Source organism: Sorex fumeus, unplaced genomic scaffold (assembly GCF_029834395.1).
Source record: "Sorex fumeus unplaced genomic scaffold, SorFum_2.1 ptg000047l, whole genome shotgun sequence".
Taxonomy (NCBI): domain Eukaryota; kingdom Metazoa; phylum Chordata; class Mammalia; order Eulipotyphla; family Soricidae; genus Sorex; species Sorex fumeus.
The window spans coordinates 4,933,114-4,953,290 of NW_026606104.1; the positions used below are offsets into that span (position 1 = coordinate 4,933,114).

The following is a 20,177-nucleotide window of genomic DNA, read 5'->3' on the forward strand; positions in this document are numbered from 1 at the left end:
GAGTATTTATTTTTTCTTTTTGGGTCACACCTGGCGATGCTCATGGGTTACTCCTGGCTCATGCACTCAGGAATCACTCCTGGCAGTGCTCGGGGGACCATATGGGATGCTGGGAATCGAACCTGTGTTGGCCATGTTGGCTGCGTGCAAGGCAAACGCCCTACCTGCTGTGCTACTGCTCCAGCTCCAATATCTGAGTATTTTTACACAGGCACTCTGAGATCAAATCTTGTAGAAGGCCTTTATACATGGAAAACACATGCTCTCACTGAGCTACATTCCTGATCAAGTCCACGTTCGTGGACGTCTTTCTTTTATTTCTCTAATGATAATGCTTCTGAAAAATCTTAATCTCCAGTCACAGTGCCTATTTATAAGGTCTCCCTGGGCAAGCTCATTGACTGTTAGATTCAAGTTTACACACACACACACACACACACACACACACACACACACACACACACAGTAAATACAGTATCTCAACTACCCAAATAGAAATTCAACATTTCTGCTTCAAGAGTAAAGACAGGGTCAAGAGACAGTCCCTGGCTATCAGACCCAGGGATTGCATGGACTACAAGCCATTACTGTCTTTTTTTTTTTTTTTGGGTTTTTAGGGTCACATCTGGCGATGCACAGGGGTTACTCCTGGCTCTGCACTCAGAAATTACTCTTGGCGGTAGCTCAGGGACCATATGGGATACTGGGAATCGAACCCGGGTCAGAACCCGGGTCAGCCGAGTGCAAGGCAAATGCCCTACCCGCTGTGCTATCGCTCCAGCCCCCATTACTTCAGTCTTTTGTCATGCATAAAATATAAAATATTAATCAAATTATTAAAAACGTGTGGAGTTCGTGCCCAAGTCAATTAGCTTAATCAGTGGCTAAACAAATAGCAGCACTCCTACATTATTTATAAAATAGAATTATTAAAAACGTACAGCAATTTTATATTTGCCTATGTGGCAGATTATCTGCTACCCTTCCCCCAAGAGGATTGTAATTCCTACTACCTTCACATAACCACAGAGATACACACAGTACAAGGATTATACTATAGAGATTAAGGTGCTGCTTTGCACATGGCCAACCCTGGTTCAATCCCCAAGCACCAAATATGGTCTCCCAAACACTCCAAGGAATGAGTGATCCCTGAACACAGTTAGGAGTGAACAATGAGAAACACAAGATATGGTCCAAACCCAAAAATGAAACAAATAACAAAAAAAGCAAAAATCAGAAAACTTTAAACAGACAACTTTACATATGGCTGTTCTTAAAGGGATTCCAAGAGGTCTGTGCTCAGGTATCACTTTTGATGGAGCTTGTGGGACAACATGGGGTGCTGGGGATCAACCTGGGTCAGCTGCATGCAAGACAAGTGCCTTACCTGTTGTACTATCTCTCTGGCCCCTTTAGCTCTTCTGTTTACTAAAGAGTGAAAGTTTCACCCCCCCAACCCCAAAAAGAAAGAAGACTAGATGGATTTACTATTGCAGTTACAATAAAACCATGACTTTTTTGGGGGGTGAAGACAAAAAACAAGTACTGAGGGATGGAATCCAGTTTCCCACATGTAAAGTGTGCACTCCAGCCACCTGAGCTATCTCCCTGGCCCAATTCTTGACTTTCACGAACAATAACAACAAAAATCCCTTATGGTAAAGGCCCTCCCGTTGATCGTCGATTTGCTCGAGCGGGCCCAGTAACGTCTCCATTGGAGACTTTGTTGTTACTGTGTCTGGCATATCCAATACTCTCGGTAGCTTGCCGGGCTCTCCGAGAGGGGCAGAGGAATCGAACTCGGGTCGGCCATGTTGGCCGCGTGTAAGGCGAACACCCTACCCGCTGTGCTATCGCTCATGATAATCCATAATTGCTTCTACAGCTTCATTTCCAATACAAGTATCCCTTGGACACAAGTAATATCAAATGAGGCATTTCTCTCTAGAAATACCTATTTTAAGGTATTGTTCTCTGACCAAAAAGTTGTCACTGTTAAATACATTCTTACCTTTTACTATATCTTCTCCAACAACATGTATGACAATGATTCATTAGACTCTACCATAATCCTAAGTGTATAGTATGTTAAAGCATACATCCAAGTTTATGTACTTAACTGTCATGACATTCACACATAACAAAATTTGTCTATGTATTTGTTTTCTCTGAACATATTTCTGCTCATACCTTTTTTATACACTTATCTGTTAACAATACATAGGTTTGTTTTATATGCCATCTCTTATAAATGATACTATAATGAATATCTTGCTCAGATTGGAATTAACTTTTGTCACATTGTAGTTCTATTTTTAATTTTTAGATGAACCTCCATTTTGGTTTCCTCAGGAACTGTACCAAATTACATAAGAGTTCTTTTTTTTGCCCCTCTTTAGTTATCCAGGTAATTAGGGTTTCAGTTCCTCTGTATCATAACATTTTGTACAGTCTGTTAAAGAATTTAACATACCTTTGATAATGGATATGTCTGAATCCTGAAGGAAAGAACCAAATCCTGTTCATGTTTGTATCCCCATCCCCAATTCTCAGTAATTTACTGCAATAAAACTTTGAGGGGCTGAAATGACAATACAGTGGATAGGGCATTTGCCTTGCATGCAGCCAACTGGATTGATCCCTGGTATCTCATATGATCCCCTGAGCACCACCAGGAATAACTCCTGAGTATGAGTCAAGAGTAATCCCTGAGAATTGCCGGGTGTGGCCCAGAAACAACAAAACAAAACAAAAACTTATTTGAATGGGGAGAGAAATTATGATTTAGCTCTTTCCAGTTTTTGATTTTATGGTCACACCCAGTGGTGCCTGGTTCTGTGCTCAGGGATCACTTCTTGTGGAGCTGTTTGGACAATATAGGGTGCCAGGAATCAAACCTGGGTCAGCTGCATGCAAGACAAGTGCCTTAACTGTTGTAGTATCTCTCTGGCCCCTTTAACTTTCATTTACTACAGTGAAAACCGCTGGTGATTTTCTTCAGAGATACATCTCAGGGTTGGCCACATGCAAGCCAAGTATGTACCTTATGTTTTCTATAAAAGGACAGAGAGTAACTACTTTAGAATTTAAAGGATACATAAGACAGCTTACATGTACAATTTTTCCTCTGATTTGGGGAGGGGGTGGACCAAGTGATGCTCAAGGACCCAAGCAGGGCTTCTCCCAGCAACTCTCTATGAATAGTCTATTTGTAACCTTACAAACTGTTCTGCTTTGGAAATTATTACTGCAGTTTTGTATATGTGTAAACAATATGATACTATACATATCTTAACACTCTATTAAATGCATATTATATATTTATATAGAATAAAATGCATTATTTCATTAATTTATTTATACATGTATATTGTTTATTTCAATAATTAAAACATTTTAAATCACCAAAAATTTATACATTACATAATTATACATAATTTATTTATACACATAGAAATGTATAAGACCAATTTATTATACAACACCCTTTAACCTCAACTCTTGAATATTTTTGTGTCTACCTACTCATAAACTTACTTATTTGGAATTTTCCTTTGGACTCTTTCAAAATCTCTATATCCCTTAGAGCTGGCCTAAATAACTATAAAGAGGTATAAGAGGGGAAAACTAATATATTTTTTTTGTTTGTTTTTGGGCCACACCTGACAGTGTTCAGGGCTTGCTCTTGATTCTGTCCTCAGGGATTAGTCCTGGTAGGCTTTGGGGACCATATGGGATGCTGGGGATCAAACCTGAGTCACCTACATACACCGCAAACGCCCTACCAGCTATACTATCACTCCAGCCCCATAATGTATTGTTTGAAAATAACTGATCTACATATTCGGTGACCACTTTTATTATATTTCACAATTTATTATATATGTCAACATAAATTTTAATTTGTAACAGGGGATAGGAGAACTGGTCCATGGTTGGGCATTTACCATAAGTCTCTGTGCGGCAGAGGGCAGGTAGGATAGAGAAAGGACAACTAAGAAAATAATAGATGGAAATGATCACTCTGCACAAGAACTGAGTAATGAAAGTACTTAAAGGGCTATACATGATAACCTTTCAGTGTCTGTATTGAAACCATAATGCCCAAAGGGGTTAGGGAGAGGTAGAGTGGTGAGAGGCAGAGTGTGAAGGAAAGAGAAAAGAGTAAGGGAAGAGGGAAGGAGAGCAGAAAGGAGAGAAGGCAAGGGAGAGGGAAAGGGAGAGAGGGGGAGAGAGAGGGAGGGAGGAAGGGAAAGAGGGAGGGGGAAAAGAGAGAGAGAGTGACAGAGAGACAGAGACAGAGAGAGAGAGAAAGTACCTGCCATTGAGATAAGTGAGGGGTGGGGGAGATGGGAGGGCGGCTCAGGAGATTGGTTGGTAGGAAATGCACACTGGTGAAGGGTCAGTAATGGAACACTGAATGATTGCAACTTAATCATGAACATCTTTATAACTCTGTATATCACAGTGAGTCAATTAAAAAAACAAAAAGAAAAATAGAAATATGGAGAAAAAGTATAATTTGTATTATAAACGTAAAATATACTAAGTTTTATACTCTATTTTATAAAATGTCTATAAATAAATTTTATAAGTAAAAGATGAAAAAATTATCATTAAAATCCAATCAAACAAGAACTAGAAAGATGTTCAAGAGGTTAAGGTGCTGGTCAAGGGACTGGAGAGATAGCACAGCGGGTAGGACATTTGCCTTGAACGCGGCCGAGCCGGGTCTGATTCCCAGCAATCCCATATGGTCCCCTGAGCACCACCAGGAGTGACTCCTGGGTGCAGATCCAGGAGTAACCCCTGTGCATCACCGGGTGTGATCCAAAAAGAAAAAAAAGTGCTGGTCAAGCATTCAGCTGACACGGTTTAATCCCTGGCATCACATATGGTCTCCTGAGCACCAGTAGATGTACTCCGAACACTGAAATAAAGAAAAAAGAATCTGCTGAAACAAGTAACACTTGCCTGTTGAAGAAGTACTCTCAGATGAAGACCTCTTCCGGGTAGGGCTACAGTTTGTGCTCTCTGATGGTCTCTGGGAAGACTTATCTAAGGATGGCTGGGAACCTGGAGAGATAGAGAGAAAAATCATAGGAAAATTCAAGTACAAAAAAGTTACACCCCACTCTGTGTTAGAACTGCAGTACTTCAGTTATTCCCACTGCCACGGTCTGTATAAATGATAAGAGGTTTCAATGCTTAGAGGAGGACAATAAGCATAGGGACAAGCCACACTAGGTGTTACCAACAGAACCTCACATGTCTCGTACAAGTAATTTCACCTCTTACATTATCAAAGGTAAAACTAGTCTAAGCAGAAGAATGAACACAGTATGTGGTCTAGTCCTTATGTATTACTATGAAACAAATATATTTATAAAAATCACTAGCAAAATCTAATCAAATCTTATTCTGATTAAAATTCATCATGTAAGCCCCAAAAACGTACAATGCAACTAATTAGGAATAACAAGTAACGAAACCTGAATATTTAATAGAGACCTTTTTTTTCCATTGTCTATTTTTCCTATCTAGTAAATTCTATAAGAATATTAAAACTTATTACCTTGGAGTTAGAGAGATAGTACAGTGGATAGGGCATTGGTATTTCATGTGGCCGACTGGGGTTTGATCCTCAGCATTCTGATGGGGATGGTTCCCTGAGGACCGCCAGGAATAAATTCTGAGTACAGAGCCAGGAGTAAGCCCTGAGCATTGCTGGGTATGGTCCAAAACCCAGGTGTGTTCACCCACACACAAAAAAGAATGTAATTAACTTATCCATGGAATAAACTTCCTTTAATACCACATGAATGAAGTACAATTTAACATATTTCTTAAGAAAAAAGTAAGCTGATCACAAGACTAGTTTCTTGAGTAAAATATACTTGGTTCTGATTATTAGATCCCTTATGGTCTAAAAAACCAGCTGCTGAGAATACATAATGTCCATCTTATATATGTCAAAAATATAATGTTACTCTAAAATGTTCACTTCTAACAGAAAAAAGACAAAATAGGAAACCTTATATACAAGTAGAGAAAAACAGGAATTGAAATAAAATATTTGACATGCAATTTTAAAAGATCTGCTTCAAATTTCAGATAACACTTTAATAGACATGACTAATCACCTGAAGGACAAACAGGAACTAGAAGAAATAAATGAAGCTAGGTGTTCACTTTCCTTCTTTCCCTTTCTCTAAGAGAAAAACTAACTCATAAATTTTTTTTTTTCTTTTTTGGGTCACAACCGGCGATGCTCAGGGGACCATATGGAATGCTGGGAATCGAACCCGGGTTGGGCATGTGCAAGGCTAATGCCCTACCCACTGTGCTATCGCTCCAGTCCCCTAACTCAGAAGTTTTACTTTAATCTTTAACCGTATTACTGTGACTACTTTTCAGTCAGCTGTTTTATAAGATCAAAGACTACGCGCTGCCAGGCAAGAGTAACAAGTTAGATTTTGGGGAAATTGATGTTGTGATAGTACATCCTACTTCTGAAAACAGTGATGAATGATAGAAGATCTAATCAAGAGGAAAGATTATTTATTGCTGAATCTTAAGAGCTGGCATTAAGAGATTAAAATAACACAGCAGAGTTAAGTTTCCCTATGGTGTGATTCAGGTTAAAGTAAGATTTCCATTTAAGAGCTAAGTATCACAATAAAATGAGAAGTAAAAGCCCAGGCATCAGTGAAGACATTAAGTATTCTGAAAAAATTATATACTGGGAAAATAGTTCCTACTCAGACACAGAGTTAAGACAGTAGACAATGGTTGTCAAGAAGCTTGAGATATCATTCTAGACTATCACTATTCTCATGAGTGGGTAAACAATCTGAAGGACAAGAATAGAAGGGAACGGAGAGTACTTTTTATAAAGTCTTCTCTCAGCCAGAAACTAATATTTCTTCAGTCTGGTTTATGCACGTGGTATTACACTACTCATTATGGAGGTTGGGGAAGAGATATAAAATAGTATGAGCTCCACCCTCAAGGAGCTGTTACTTGGGGTCTGGTCAACGTGTATTACGCTTAAGGTGTATTTGTGCCACCCATTCTTGAGCTCGGTCTTCAGCTTCTATGCTATTTGGCAAGGTACCCCAAATTTCTTGGTGATCTTCAAGAAAGTCTTGATGAAGGCTTCAACTATACCTTTGATCATTAGGATATCCTGAGAATCACCCTGCCTGGCCTCACCCACTCCAGGGTAAAAGAGGGTACAGGCACTTTCTTCAAAGCTCCTTCTTTTGGTGGCATCTGGAGCTGCAGAGGAGGCAGTGGGAGGTGGAATGGGGGTCAGATCCCCGGAGATCGTTATTGGCAGCTCTGTACAGCAATTCCTGAGAAACTGAAACAATTGAGAGAGAGATGGCTTAGCTCACTTAGCTTTTGAGCCATTTTTTATTTCCTGAAAGTAATGGAGGCCAGCAGCCTATTCTTAGGACTTAATAGGAGATTGGAATAAAACTTTGTTTAGGAAGGTCTTCGATTTTCATAAAGTCTGTCTAATTCCCTGTTTATATTGAGCTCTATATAAAAAAATTTCCATATTTAAAGGGGATAAAATTGTATCCCTGAGATACAACTCATTATGGCTTAGTACTGGTCAGATCTAGCTCCTTATTTCAGTTAAAAAAGTACTTAAAAGAGAGGATGAGGATACCTGGAAGAAAACCAAAAATACTAAAGATGTACAGAATTAAGGTTAAGACAGAAAAATGATGATAAAAACTTTTAGACAAGAGTTAACTTCTTAAAGATGTTTAAAAACATGTGGAAATTATCCTAGTAACAGAAATGAGATTTACAAGTATTAACCCCCAACTGCCAGAAAACTTCGCTTAAGGGCCGAGCAGTTGGGTGGTAAGAGAAGAACAAAAAAATGTCCATAGAACCAGTGTATCAATTTCAAGAGAAACGACTACATCTATGTTTCAACATCTAAAACAAAATGCAATGCAGATTTGACTATGACATAGTAGTAAGCACAAGAAATAAAGCAGTAAGTTTTCCTGAGTATTAGAAATTAAACTTTAAGATCTAGGCAAGTATTTAAATGTAGGTGTAATGAAATACTTTTAAGTTAGCACATTCTCCATGTGTGTGCTAACTTAAAGTATTTTATTAGACCTACATTTAAATACTTGCCCCGATCTATCTTAAAGTTTAATGGACACGTTACTGGCGCCCGCTCAAGCAAATTGATGAGCAACAGGATGACATGGTTATGAGATTCAACATAAAAAAATTCAAAGAGATTTTTAAAAATGCTATTCTGTTATACATAAATTAATTCCTTAAAACTACCATAGAATTTTCAGTCCCTAAGTAAATAATGCTACTGAAATGCATAGGTAACCATTCAATATACAAAACAGCACAATGCAGAAACTTATGCCCAATAGGGAACTGAAACTGTATATATTACTGAGAATTTATAAAGATATACCAATAAAGTAAATACTTTCAATCACAAAGTATTAAGATAGGTAGGTATCTCGAAGACTAGCAGGAGCTTGGTTTTGGAAAAATTCTGTGTGAAACATGTCTTCTAATTTACAGAAACTTTACTATCACTCCTCCAGATTTGGGATACTCCTACAGATTATTCAGTAAGACCAGATGAACCCAAGTCAGGCCTTAAAGGTGACTAACTTTCTGTATGACTTTGTACAAGGGGAAAGAAGTAGTTTTTTGTTTCTCCTACTTGGCTCTGTAGTTCTTCTAAATCAGAACTAATTTCTTAGGGGGATATGCTACTCTGCTGATGTCTCTATCAAATGATAAATGTTTGATTTTCTGTCACTGGTGGCCATTTTAGAAGTACTTAGAAGGATATGTGAACTCTACATTCCTGAAATGAAAGGAGGTTTGTAAATACTCCAACCTATGAAAACCTGATACTTTCTCAAAGAGTGCATGCAGGAAAAACATGAATTTTAAGATCTCAGAGAATTTCCATCATTCCCCATTTCAATACACTATAAAGCTGAATAATTAAGACTAATTCAGAAGCATACAAAGTGGGAATACTCAGCTCCCAGAAACTTTACTGTCTCATCATTTAGACGACAGCTTCAGAAATATTTATAAATTCCACAAATAACGGAGACAGAAATTACAGATCAATCACAAAAGAAATACTCAAACTGAAAATCAGCATAAATATAAACTGATTAATACAAGAACATTTTTTTTCTTTGACTGGAAAATGAGAACCTTAAAGATAAAAAGATGGCCAACTAACTACTACTAGTAAGAAGAGTATCTCAAGTTAGGATAAAGTAAAAAGTAAAGGCCCTCCCGTTGATCATCGGTTTGCTCGAGCGGGCCCAGTAACGTCTCCATTGGAGACTTTGTTGTTACTGTGTTTGGCATATCGAATACGTCACGGGGAGCTTGCCAGGCTCTGCCGTGCGGGCGAGATACTCTCGGTAGCTTGCCGGGCTCTCTGAGAGGGGCCGAGGAATCAAACTCGGGTCGGCCATGTTGGCTGCGTGCAAGGCAAATGCCCTACCGCTGTGCTATCGCTCCAGCCCCAAGTTAGGATAATAGAGAGAAAAGAATTAAGAATTAAAAAACAAATAAAAAAATGTGAAGGACCCTTGGAGTTTCGGCAAAAGGATCGCTGGATTTTATTTGGCCATTATATAATGAATTTTTAAAGACAAAGATGTAATGGATAAAAATCTGTGTCAAATTAGACAAAAAAGAGTAAAGACTACTTTTACAGCAAAACCAGAAGATGAAATCATGGATAAGAATGTCAAAAGTTGGGGTAAACAGACCTGGATTACAACGGAGTGAGAAACTTAAAACTTTTATGTTATACACAAAAATGGGTGAAAAACAAGAAAGAATACATTCTAAAATTATCACAAGAGATCTTAACTGATGTCTACGTAGGAGGAACTGAAACAAATCTAAGACAAAATAGTAGTAAATTCACAGAAGACTGGGTATAAGGATAATCAAATGAACAAAAGTAAGAGCACATATACAGAAAATTCCCACTGATGAAAGTATCCATGGAGAGAGGAAAGGAAGCATGTAAAAAAAAACCATTAAAGATCATCTTACTTTCTTAAAAAGCCTTGAGTATTCCTAGGCTAAAAAGACAAGAAATTTTCAAATGTAAAAAATGAGCAAAGAAACACAGTGAAAGAACCCAACAGCCAAATGAACAAAATATGCAGTTTTCGCATTTAAATCTACAACTGAAATTTTCATAACTTGGTACCATAAGAATTTCAGCCATACCATCTTGGGATTACAAAACTAAAGATCCAAGTAACGAGGGACTAGATTGAATGAGTAGGCTGATGTTTCTATTGCTAGAAATATCTGAGTAACTTAAGGAAAAACAAATTACTTGTACTAAATTAGGAAGGAAATTCTATAGTCATCATTTCATAGATGATATATTTTAAAATGGTGAAGGGCCGGATGAGTAGCTCAGCAGAACACTTAAGTGTCTTGCATGCATGCATGAGGCTTTGAGTTAGATTCCCAGCACTGCCAAAAAAACCTGAATATAAAATGATTTTCTGATATTCAAATTTGTCAAACCACATCTTAATTTTAAGGAATAAGTATCTCTAATTTTGTCATTTATTAATGGATAAGTGGTAAAGCTTCCTCAAACAGTAACAAAATAAGGCCTGAGAGACCAGGAGCACATACTTTGCATAGAGGAGGCCCAGGTTTACAGAACCACAAGGTGCTCCAAGCACCAAGCCAGGAATAATCTCTGAGCTCTACTGGAATGCAGTCCCCATATTTTAAGAATATTAAATCAAAATTGGCTATAATAAAAAAGGATATTATAATTAGAATAACGAGTCTGTAATAGTTTTCTATTTGTTATTTTTTAATTGTAGGAGTACTGCTATTTATTCAGTCATTGATTAAGCTGATTGAATTGGGCATATATACTATACTCAGTAATGGTATACTATTTAGAAAACTCTGGTAAAGTTATTTTGTTCCAAGATTTAAGGTCTCAATCTACTGCTTTTGTTTACAACTCTAAAACTTTTATTTAATTATTTGGTGAGATTGGGGATTTTTGGTTTTGGGGTCACACCTGGTGGTGGTCAGAGCTCAGGGATCTGTGCTCAGGGATCACTCTGGGAAGGGTGGGGTGGAGTCAGAAGGGATGCCTGAGATCAAACCCAGGTCAGTCATGTGCAAGGCAGTGCCCTACCACGTATTATCACTCTGCCCCCTTCAAAGCTTCTTTTAAATGAGCTGAATGTTGAGATAAAAAGCTGCCTCCAGAATAAAAACAGCTGTTTCCAATTGTGGGAAATACACTTACTTGAAAGCAATACATTTCATCTGACTCATCAATTAAATGCACTACAAGACAGAATGATTCAGAGCTTGTGTTGGAGATTTCTAAGCTAAAAATTTGCTTTTCTCCTTCTAATTAGGATACTTCTCATAATACCCAAATCAGATCAATTACATGAAATTTCTCTGGAAATTCCCAGAATTGCAGAAATGGCACACTTTTATTTTTTCAGTTTCATCTCTACCTATTTACATTTCACTTATGGGTTTAACATATACACCAAGCTACAGAAATTTGCCAGAAATCTGAAAATTCTGATCAATGCATATAATCTTCAGTTAAAAAGAAAGCAATATACTGTTTCAATCATTATGTTTTTTCAATCATTATGTTTTTACAGTGAATATGCATTTTCTAAACTAAAAGATTTGGTTTGTATTTTCGTGAGGGGATTGGGAAAATGCCTGGCAGTGTTCAGGAGCCACTGCTAGCTCAGTGCTTGGGGGACCAGGGGGTACTGGGAGTTGGGTCTGGGCCTCCTACAAGCAAGCAGTCTAAACCATAGAGGTATCACTCTTATCTCTTTTATTTACCTGGGGCGGGGACGGGACGGGACTATCAATACTGACAACAATGTACCAAAATACATTTTTGATTTTAAAGCTCTGAATAAAAAATACCCTATTCTGGGGCAGGAAAGAGAAAAAAGAGCTGGTAAGATGCCTGCCTGAGTGAACCCTGAGCATAGTACCAGCAATAAGCCTTGAATATAGCTAGGTATTGCTGCCTTCCTTCCCCGCCCCCACCTTTAAAAAACCCAACCTCTGTTCTATTGTTATCTCCATTAAAAAAATTCAGGTCACAGGTTCAGGATTGTACAGCCAGCTACTAAACGAAAATGCTGAAAGCCCGGGATGGAATCTCTGGTCCTCCACATCAGAGAAACTACTATAGATTAGTTTCATCTACTGTTCATCGATTTGCATGAGCGGGCCCAGTAACCTCTCCATTGCGATACTTGTTGTTACTGTGTTTGGCATATCGAATATATCATGGGTAGCTTGCCAGGCTTTGCTGTGAGGGCGAGATACTCTCAGTAGCTTGCCAGACTCTCTGAGAGGGGTGGAGGAATCGAACCTGGCTCAGCTGGGCTGGCTGCGTGCAAGGCAAATGCCCTACCCGCTGTGCCAGAGTGATAGTACACGTAGGTATTAAATCCACTGTCCACTGTCCCCCCGTTGTTCATCAATTTGCTCAAGTGGGCCCAGTAACGTCTCCATTTTGAGACTTGTTGTTACTGTGTTTGGCATACTGGTAGCTTGCCAGGCTTTGCCACACAGGCGAGATACATTACAAAATTCCAGTGGTTGCAGCTATAGAGAGGTATTCTTGAGTTCTCTGGTTTCACTTTTAAGTAATTTTTTTTATTGGCAAGATAATTTTTTCCAGAAAATTAATGAAAAAATACTCATTATTGTTCAGCTATATTTTAAAATGCTAATGAAACCTTGCCAAAGATAGTCATTACAAAACAATAATGTTCTTGAAATGTTACAGTAGGTAAAATTATTTAACAGGGTCTGAATGAAACCAGAAAAACCTGGTCTCAACAATTAGAATGTTAGTATAATTAAGCCTCGAACAACAAGGTTTGTAAGGGGTATCAACCCCACAGTTACAATTCTGCATAAAAACTGTTTCCCCAAACAATATCATTAGTTCACCAGAATGTCTTGCATGTTATATGCATCATATACTGTAGTCTTAATAATAATCTAGAAAAAAGGAAGTCTTACTATGAAAAACAGGGTTCAAATATGGTAACACCTACAAGGGCGATTAGAGGTCGCCCCAAAAGCCTCTATCCCTCTCGGAAAGACTGGCAAGCTACCGAGTATTCCACCCGCACGGCAGAGCCTGGCAAGCTATTCGTTGTGTATTCGATATGCCAAAACCAGTAATTACAATGGGTCTCATTCACCTGACCCTGAAGGCTTCAACAACATGGCAGCACTGAGAAGGATGAGAAAGGAGAGGCTGATAAAATCTCAAGGCCAAACTAGGCTGCCACAATGAAGGAAGACAAAAATGATCGTCTTTACTTTCAATGCACATACGCTAGCATCAGATGAATCCACCGAGGACCTGATGGTACAAGCGCGAAAGATCAAGTATGACATCATTGGTCTGACCGAGACAAGAAGGCACGAATCTTATCATGCCATTTTGGACACTGGAGAAGAATTTTTCCTCGGAACATGTGATAAAAGGTGTCGGAGGTGTTGGTGTCCTTGTCAACACAAACTTGGCCATGAGCATTGATTCATTCAAATGCCTAACAACCGGACATTTACATTTGAATAGATGTGGCTCACTGCCGGCAGTTTCTATCTTCGTTGTCTAGGCACCAACATCTAATTATGATAAAGGAGAAATTGAGGAGTTTTACATGGAGCTGGAGAAGTTCTATAAAGAAGACCACACCTTCTACAAGATCATTGTGGGTGATTTTAATGCCAAGATAGGACCGAGAAGATCAGCTGAAGAACTTCACATTGGGACCCATGGCCTAGAATGGAATGAACAGGGTGAGAGACTGTCTGAGTTCATCAGGTTGACCAAGACCATCCATGGTAACTCACAGTTCCAGAAGGCTGAATCTAAACGTTGGACATGGGAGTCTCCCAGTGGACGATTCCACAACGAAATAGACCACATCATATTCAATCGACGGTTTTGCCTGACAGATGTTGCTGTTGTCCCAAAATTCCAAACGGGATCGGACCACTGTCTCCTTCGTGCAAAATTCTACTTCACAGAGTGGGGAGAAAGGGCTGCAAAGTTTAAAAAGAGAACTCCCAGAACGACCACCAACTTGGAGCTCTTTGGCACTATTGCGGCAACATGGGAAGATGCCATTGTTGACAACATTGACGAGGAATACGATCGACTGGTTCAGCATGATTGTGCGAGGAACGCCAAGAGAGAGCCACAAAAAAACGCCTGTCTTCGAAAACTCTTGAGCTTATTCGCCAACGTGGTTTGGCGCATGCCTCAGGCAACCGCAAGCCAACGTCCGAGCTCGTAAAGCAGTGCAGAGATGCGATCAAGGAAGACCTCAAAGAGAGAAGAGCAGAAGTGCTGGTAGATGTGGCAGAAGCCGGGAAAAGTATTCGTAACGCCCGCCTGTCCTTCGCCAACTACAAGACCAAGATGACTGCCCTCCGACATCCTGATGGAACTATCACATCCTCCAGAAAGGCAATGGAGAAGATTATCCATGACTTCTACTCAAATCTCTTTGATAGCCATGTCCACTTGCCGACATACCAAATTCCATAGGATGGATATGTCGTTCCCAATGTTCTCCCTCCCGAAATCCGACACGCCATTTCGTCAGTAAAGAAACGCACCCGGCCCAGACAAGGTCAGACCTGAACACCTGAAGAACCTGCCGTCAGTACTCATCAATACACTGGCTTGGCTATTCACACGCTACCTGTCTGAATGCAAGGTTCTGTCCCAATGGAAAACCAGCAGGACTGTACTACTGTTCAAGAAGGGAGACATCCATGACATTGGCAACTATTGCCCGATCTGCCTATTGTCTGTCATCTACAAGTTGTTCACTCGATTCATCCTGAATAGGACTGGCAGAACACTAGATGAAGGACAACCATGCGAGCAAGCCGGGTTCCACAAAGGATTCAGCACCATCGACCATATCCACACGATAACTAAGCTCATTGAGGTTTCTCGGGAGTTCAAGATGCCGCTCTGTCTAACGTTCGTTGATTTAAAGAAGGCCTTTGATTCTGTTGAGATGGAAGCAGTCATTGAAGCCTTAGCCAATCAGGGCATTCAAGCCCAATACATCAAGATCCTCCGTGAGCTGTATTGCAGATTCACTACCAGGATCTCACCATTCTACAAAGAAGTGATAGTTGATGTCAAGAGAGGGGTGCGGCAGGGTGATACCATTTCACCGAAACTCTTCAGTACCACCCTCGAGAACATCATGCGACGACTGGAATGGGAAGGAATGGGAGTGAAGATAGATGGTCGGCAACTACACCACCTCCGCTTTGCTGATGACATTGTTTTAATAACACCAAACATCAGCCAAACGGCACAAATGTTGGCCTACTTCGACTGTGAGTGTGGAAAGGTCGGACTACAGCTGAATCTTACAAAGACTATGTTTATGAGAAACAGCCTCGTTCCTGACGCCCCATTCGCTCTCAATGGAACGACCATCTCCGAATGCAACAGTTATGTGTACCTAGGTCAAGAAGTCAACATGACAAATGACCTGGCACCTGGGTTGAGCAGGAAGAAGAGAGCGGCTTGGAATGCCTTCAAGAGCCTTGAAGAAATAGCTAAGAGGAGGAAGAACCTCTGGCTCCGGGCACATCTCTTTGATTCCATTGTTCTTCCTGCATTAACATATGCCTCAGAGACCTGGGCCCTATGCAAACAGGATGAGAACGCTATTCAGGTCTCCCAAAGAGGAACTGAAAGAGCTATGCTTGGAATATCACATTTCACTCAAATGAGAGAAAGAAAGTTCCTACGATCAAGAATCAGGGACACTGTCTCGTTTGCCAAGGTGTCAAAAATCAGATGGGCTGGTCACGTAATGAGATTTAAAGATGACCGCTGGACTAGAGTTGTTACTGACTGGATTCCACGGGATGTCAAAAGACCGCATGGCTGCCCACCTACCAGATGGTCAGACTTCTTCATCAAGATCATGAATGATCGGTTTGAGGCTCTTCATGTTCCTAGAGCGAACAGACGCCATTGGGCTACACTAGCACGCGACAGGGACAAATGGAGACGTTACTGGCGCCCACTCGAGCAAATCGACGATTAACGGGAAGTCAAGTGATCAAGTGATTATGAAAAACACAAGGGGACCTGAGAGATAGAACAGGGATTAAAATGCTTGCCTTGCATGTAGCCAATCCTGCTGAGGCTCCAGAGCTCCAACTGGTCCCTAAGCATATGGTCCTAAGCATCACAAGGTGTAGCTATCCTGCTTGCCCAGCCCTCCCCCAAAAGAAAAGTAAAGGTAAAGGCCCATGTAGCATCAAACCCTTGGGCCTCAGCACTGAATTATTAGCCCAGATTGCTGAGAATCACCGACAGTGACCTCTAGGTCCCCCTGATTACACCTGGGAGTGTCACCCACAAATCATTTCTGTATGCAATACATGTGCTCTATAACATGGCTACAATCTTAAATCTCATCAATTCTTTTTAAAAATCTGCTCTTCAATACTACCTATCAAAGACCCCTAAAGATTTTGCTTGAACATTTTTCAACCATTCTTTAGCACATTCATCACTTTAATACATCCACCACAGAGTTTTTGATATAATGCCAGCAAACAATTTTCTGTTTTTTAAAACCTGTAAGTTCCCATTAACTACTGGGTAAACTCCCTATTATCAAAAACAGTTCCGGGTAAACTCCTTAGAATCAGAAACAGTTTTGTGGGGTCAGAGTGACAGCACGGCAGGTAGGGTGCTTCTCTTGCATGAGGCAGATGCGGGTTTGATCCCCAGTACCCCATATGGCCACTGGAGCCCTGTCAGGAGTGATCCCTGAACTCAGAGCCAGTAGTAAACCCTGAGCCACTGATCGGTATGGCAGAAAACAAACCAACCAAACAAAAGACAACCTAGCTTTGTGGTCTCTGCCTATCATCTTTCTGCCTCATCTCTTGAATTCCTCACCTTTGGATTCCACCTAAGCACAATTTCATGTTTCCAAAACCCTGAATAATCTTATTTTTCTTTAAGAATTCCTTCCCTCCTTCCCTCCCTTCCTTCCTTCTTTTTTGGTCACACCGGGCAATACTCAGGTGACCATATGGGATCTGGGGATCAAACCAGGGTAGGCTGCATGCAAGGAAAATGCCCTATCCCCTGTACTATTGATCTGGTTCCCTTTCTAGTTTCCTTTAGTCTCTTTTCTGCTCCCTAAAACATAGTGACTATATATCAAACTAAAACATAAAGCTTAAAGAGTAAGTTCTGACTTTCAAAGTGGTCAAATTAGAAGATACCCAATGTTTATCCAAATATCCAATATTTAGTACTTTTATAGCACTTAATAAAAAATATTTTTCCAATTCTTTCTCAGGACAGATAAACCAGTTTTTATGTCTACATGAAAAATCAGAAAATCTGTATCAGAAGTGAATTACAAGACATCCAGTAGATACCAGAGAAGCATTGTTATCAGTGACATCAAAGAGATCTTAGTGGTTTATTTTTTGGTTTTGGGGTTACACCTGGTGGTGCTCAAGGGGATGCACCAGGCACTGTGGTTGTGCGATCACTCCTGGCAGTGGTTGTGGGACTACAAAGTATCAGAGACAGAATATAGGCCTTCTGCATGTGCCCCAACATGTTGAACTATCTTTCTGGCCCTGTATTTTACCTTTTTTTGGCCACACCCAGTGATGCTCAGGAATTATTCCTGGTGGTACTCATGGGACTATATGGAATGTCAAATACCAAACCTGGGTCAGCAGCGTGCAAGTCAAATGCCCTACCCACTATATGATTGCTCCGGTCCCTACGGTTTTAAAGGAAATAAAGTTCTTATTCTGAAAGCAGTTATTTTGCATAACTATTTTGCAAGACCAAGTAAATGGTCTCTTGACTGTATGTCCATGTGTCAGAAGGTACATTCAATAACTTTCCCTATTTTGTCACATCTGTTGTAAGTTTCCAGTATTTAGACATTTTCTCAGAACTCAGACCAAGTGCTTAAACTGAATTAGACCAGGTATCATACAAAATAGGAAACTGAGGACAGAGGCAAACTCAAGGATGCTTGCACCAACTGGCGGATGGGTGAGCTGCCACTCTGAAGCGTCAGCTACAGACGTTATCCAAAAGTATTCATTTATGGTTGCCAGATATTCTCTCCTTCTTTCCATTGCTCCCTTCTCTCTATAGTTTTATATGGTAAATGAGGGGCAGGAAAAAAGCGGATACACAATGGGAGTGTGAGGGAGAGCAGGAGACAGGAAGAGGTAGAGAGGAGGCCCATAAGGTAAAGGGAATTTGCACCCTAAATAAAAGGCATGGGAAGCCCCAGAGGACTGCTGAGGAGTAGCACTGTCCTCCCATTGTTCATCGATTTGCTCGAGTGGGCACCAGTAACGTCTCCACTGTGAGACTTGTTACTGTTTTTGGCATATCGAATACGCCACGGGGAGCTTGCCAGGCTCTGCCCTGCGAGCAAGATACTCTTGGTAGCTTGCCAGGCTCTCTGAGAGGGATGGAGGAATCGAACCTGGGTCAGCCGCGTGCAAGGCAAACACTCTACCCGCTGTGCTATCGCTCCAGCTAAGAAGTAAAAAGAGAAATTATGCACCCTAATACAGGATCAACCTCAGAATAAAATAGCCTAACTCCTTTTCTTGTTTTAGTGTTTGGGGCACCAAATCAGCAGTCCTCAGTAACTATTCATTATTCTGTTCTCAGGAGGGATTCTGCCAGTGATAGTACGTGATGCTGAAGGTCAAACAGGAGTCAGTCACATGCAAGGAAAGTGCCTTACCTGCTGTCCTATCTTTCCAGTCTTCTCTCTCTCTCTCTCTCTCTCTCTCTCTCTCTCTCTCTCTCTCTCTCTCTCTCTCTCAAAAGTAGAATCATTTTATGTGAAACTGATTTTTTAATTGTAGCAATTAATTTTATTTTAAACTGTAGAGATCATGACAAAGGATCACATACAGATCAAAGGCTGCCAGTTTTAACCACCACTGTAATACTGCAGCTCCTAAGAGCTGTAAAAACCTCTCTTCTTTTACACTCTACAGTCTATCCATAGAAGAATATCATTCTTATATCTATATGCAGTTGATAAGTGTACACACACACACACAGACCACCTATAAAATCTATTTTGTGACAGTATCAGGATAACATGAAAGTTGTGCGATCATACATAATTTTTAAAAGCACATATATTCTGAAGTACCTTATTAACAGCAGAATACAGAACACTGCAACAAACGAAACACATAAACCATAGAGCAATGCAGTTCTGTTCAGAACATCTAATCATTCCAAATTCTTTCCCTTGGCTCAAAATTTAACATACTTCCCCACAAGTGCTTATTCTGTGGTTTCACCAGAGAAGAGAAACAATGACAATAAATCAGAACAGCATCATTTATCTGCCAATACACTTAGACAACTGAGCAGTTTCAATTCTTTGTATTCTCTTCTGTTCAAGCTAACTTACCTTTCCCTAAAGTTATCTAAGCTCATTGTAATATTTACTCATTAAAAAAATTATGATCTTTGCAGAGAACTCCAGGTCAAGGCAATCTGGAGAAAATCCAAAGCCATTGAAGATTTTTCCCCTTTTGAAGAAGCCAAGTTTTTTTGTTCTCTCTTCCATTTCCCCTAACTCTCCATACCCCAGCCTCATAAATTTCTCTAGTAAATTTCTCTAAGTAAATTTATTTTTTTAAGTTTTCCCTAAAACTTAACCTCTTAAAATAAAATTAAATAGGGGCCACAAACACTGGTGATCAGAGGTCACCAGGACTACCCCAGGCAGAGTTCAGAGGGCCATGCCAGGGCTTGAGTTGTGGACCTCACACATGCTTGGCATGTACTCTATCACTGGAGCTATCTTCCTGATCCCTAACATTTCTATTTAACTATTACAATGTCTTATAGAACTATTATTTTCCAGTGTGCTTGGGTTATAAAAGTGCATAGGTCTTGAGGCTCTACTTCCAACTCTATCCTTCCTAGAAACCCTTTTATTTATTTAATTATTATTATTATGTTTTTTGCTTTTTAAGTCACACCCGGCGATGCTCAG

General features: G+C 40.0%; 1 protein-coding gene across 2 annotated transcripts in view; it reads right to left on the minus strand.

Moving 5' to 3' along the window:
• ASH1L (ASH1 like histone lysine methyltransferase) overlaps positions 1–20,177 on the minus strand; it is a 181,611-nt gene that overhangs the window by 86,530 nt on the left and 74,904 nt on the right. For both annotated transcript variants that reach the window (XM_056123618.1, XM_056123619.1), the window contains exon 4: positions 4,978–5,079. In XM_056123618.1, coding sequence (XP_055979593.1) covers positions 4,978–5,079 — 102 coding nt within the window. The remainder of the gene's footprint in view (positions 1–4,977; positions 5,080–20,177) is intronic.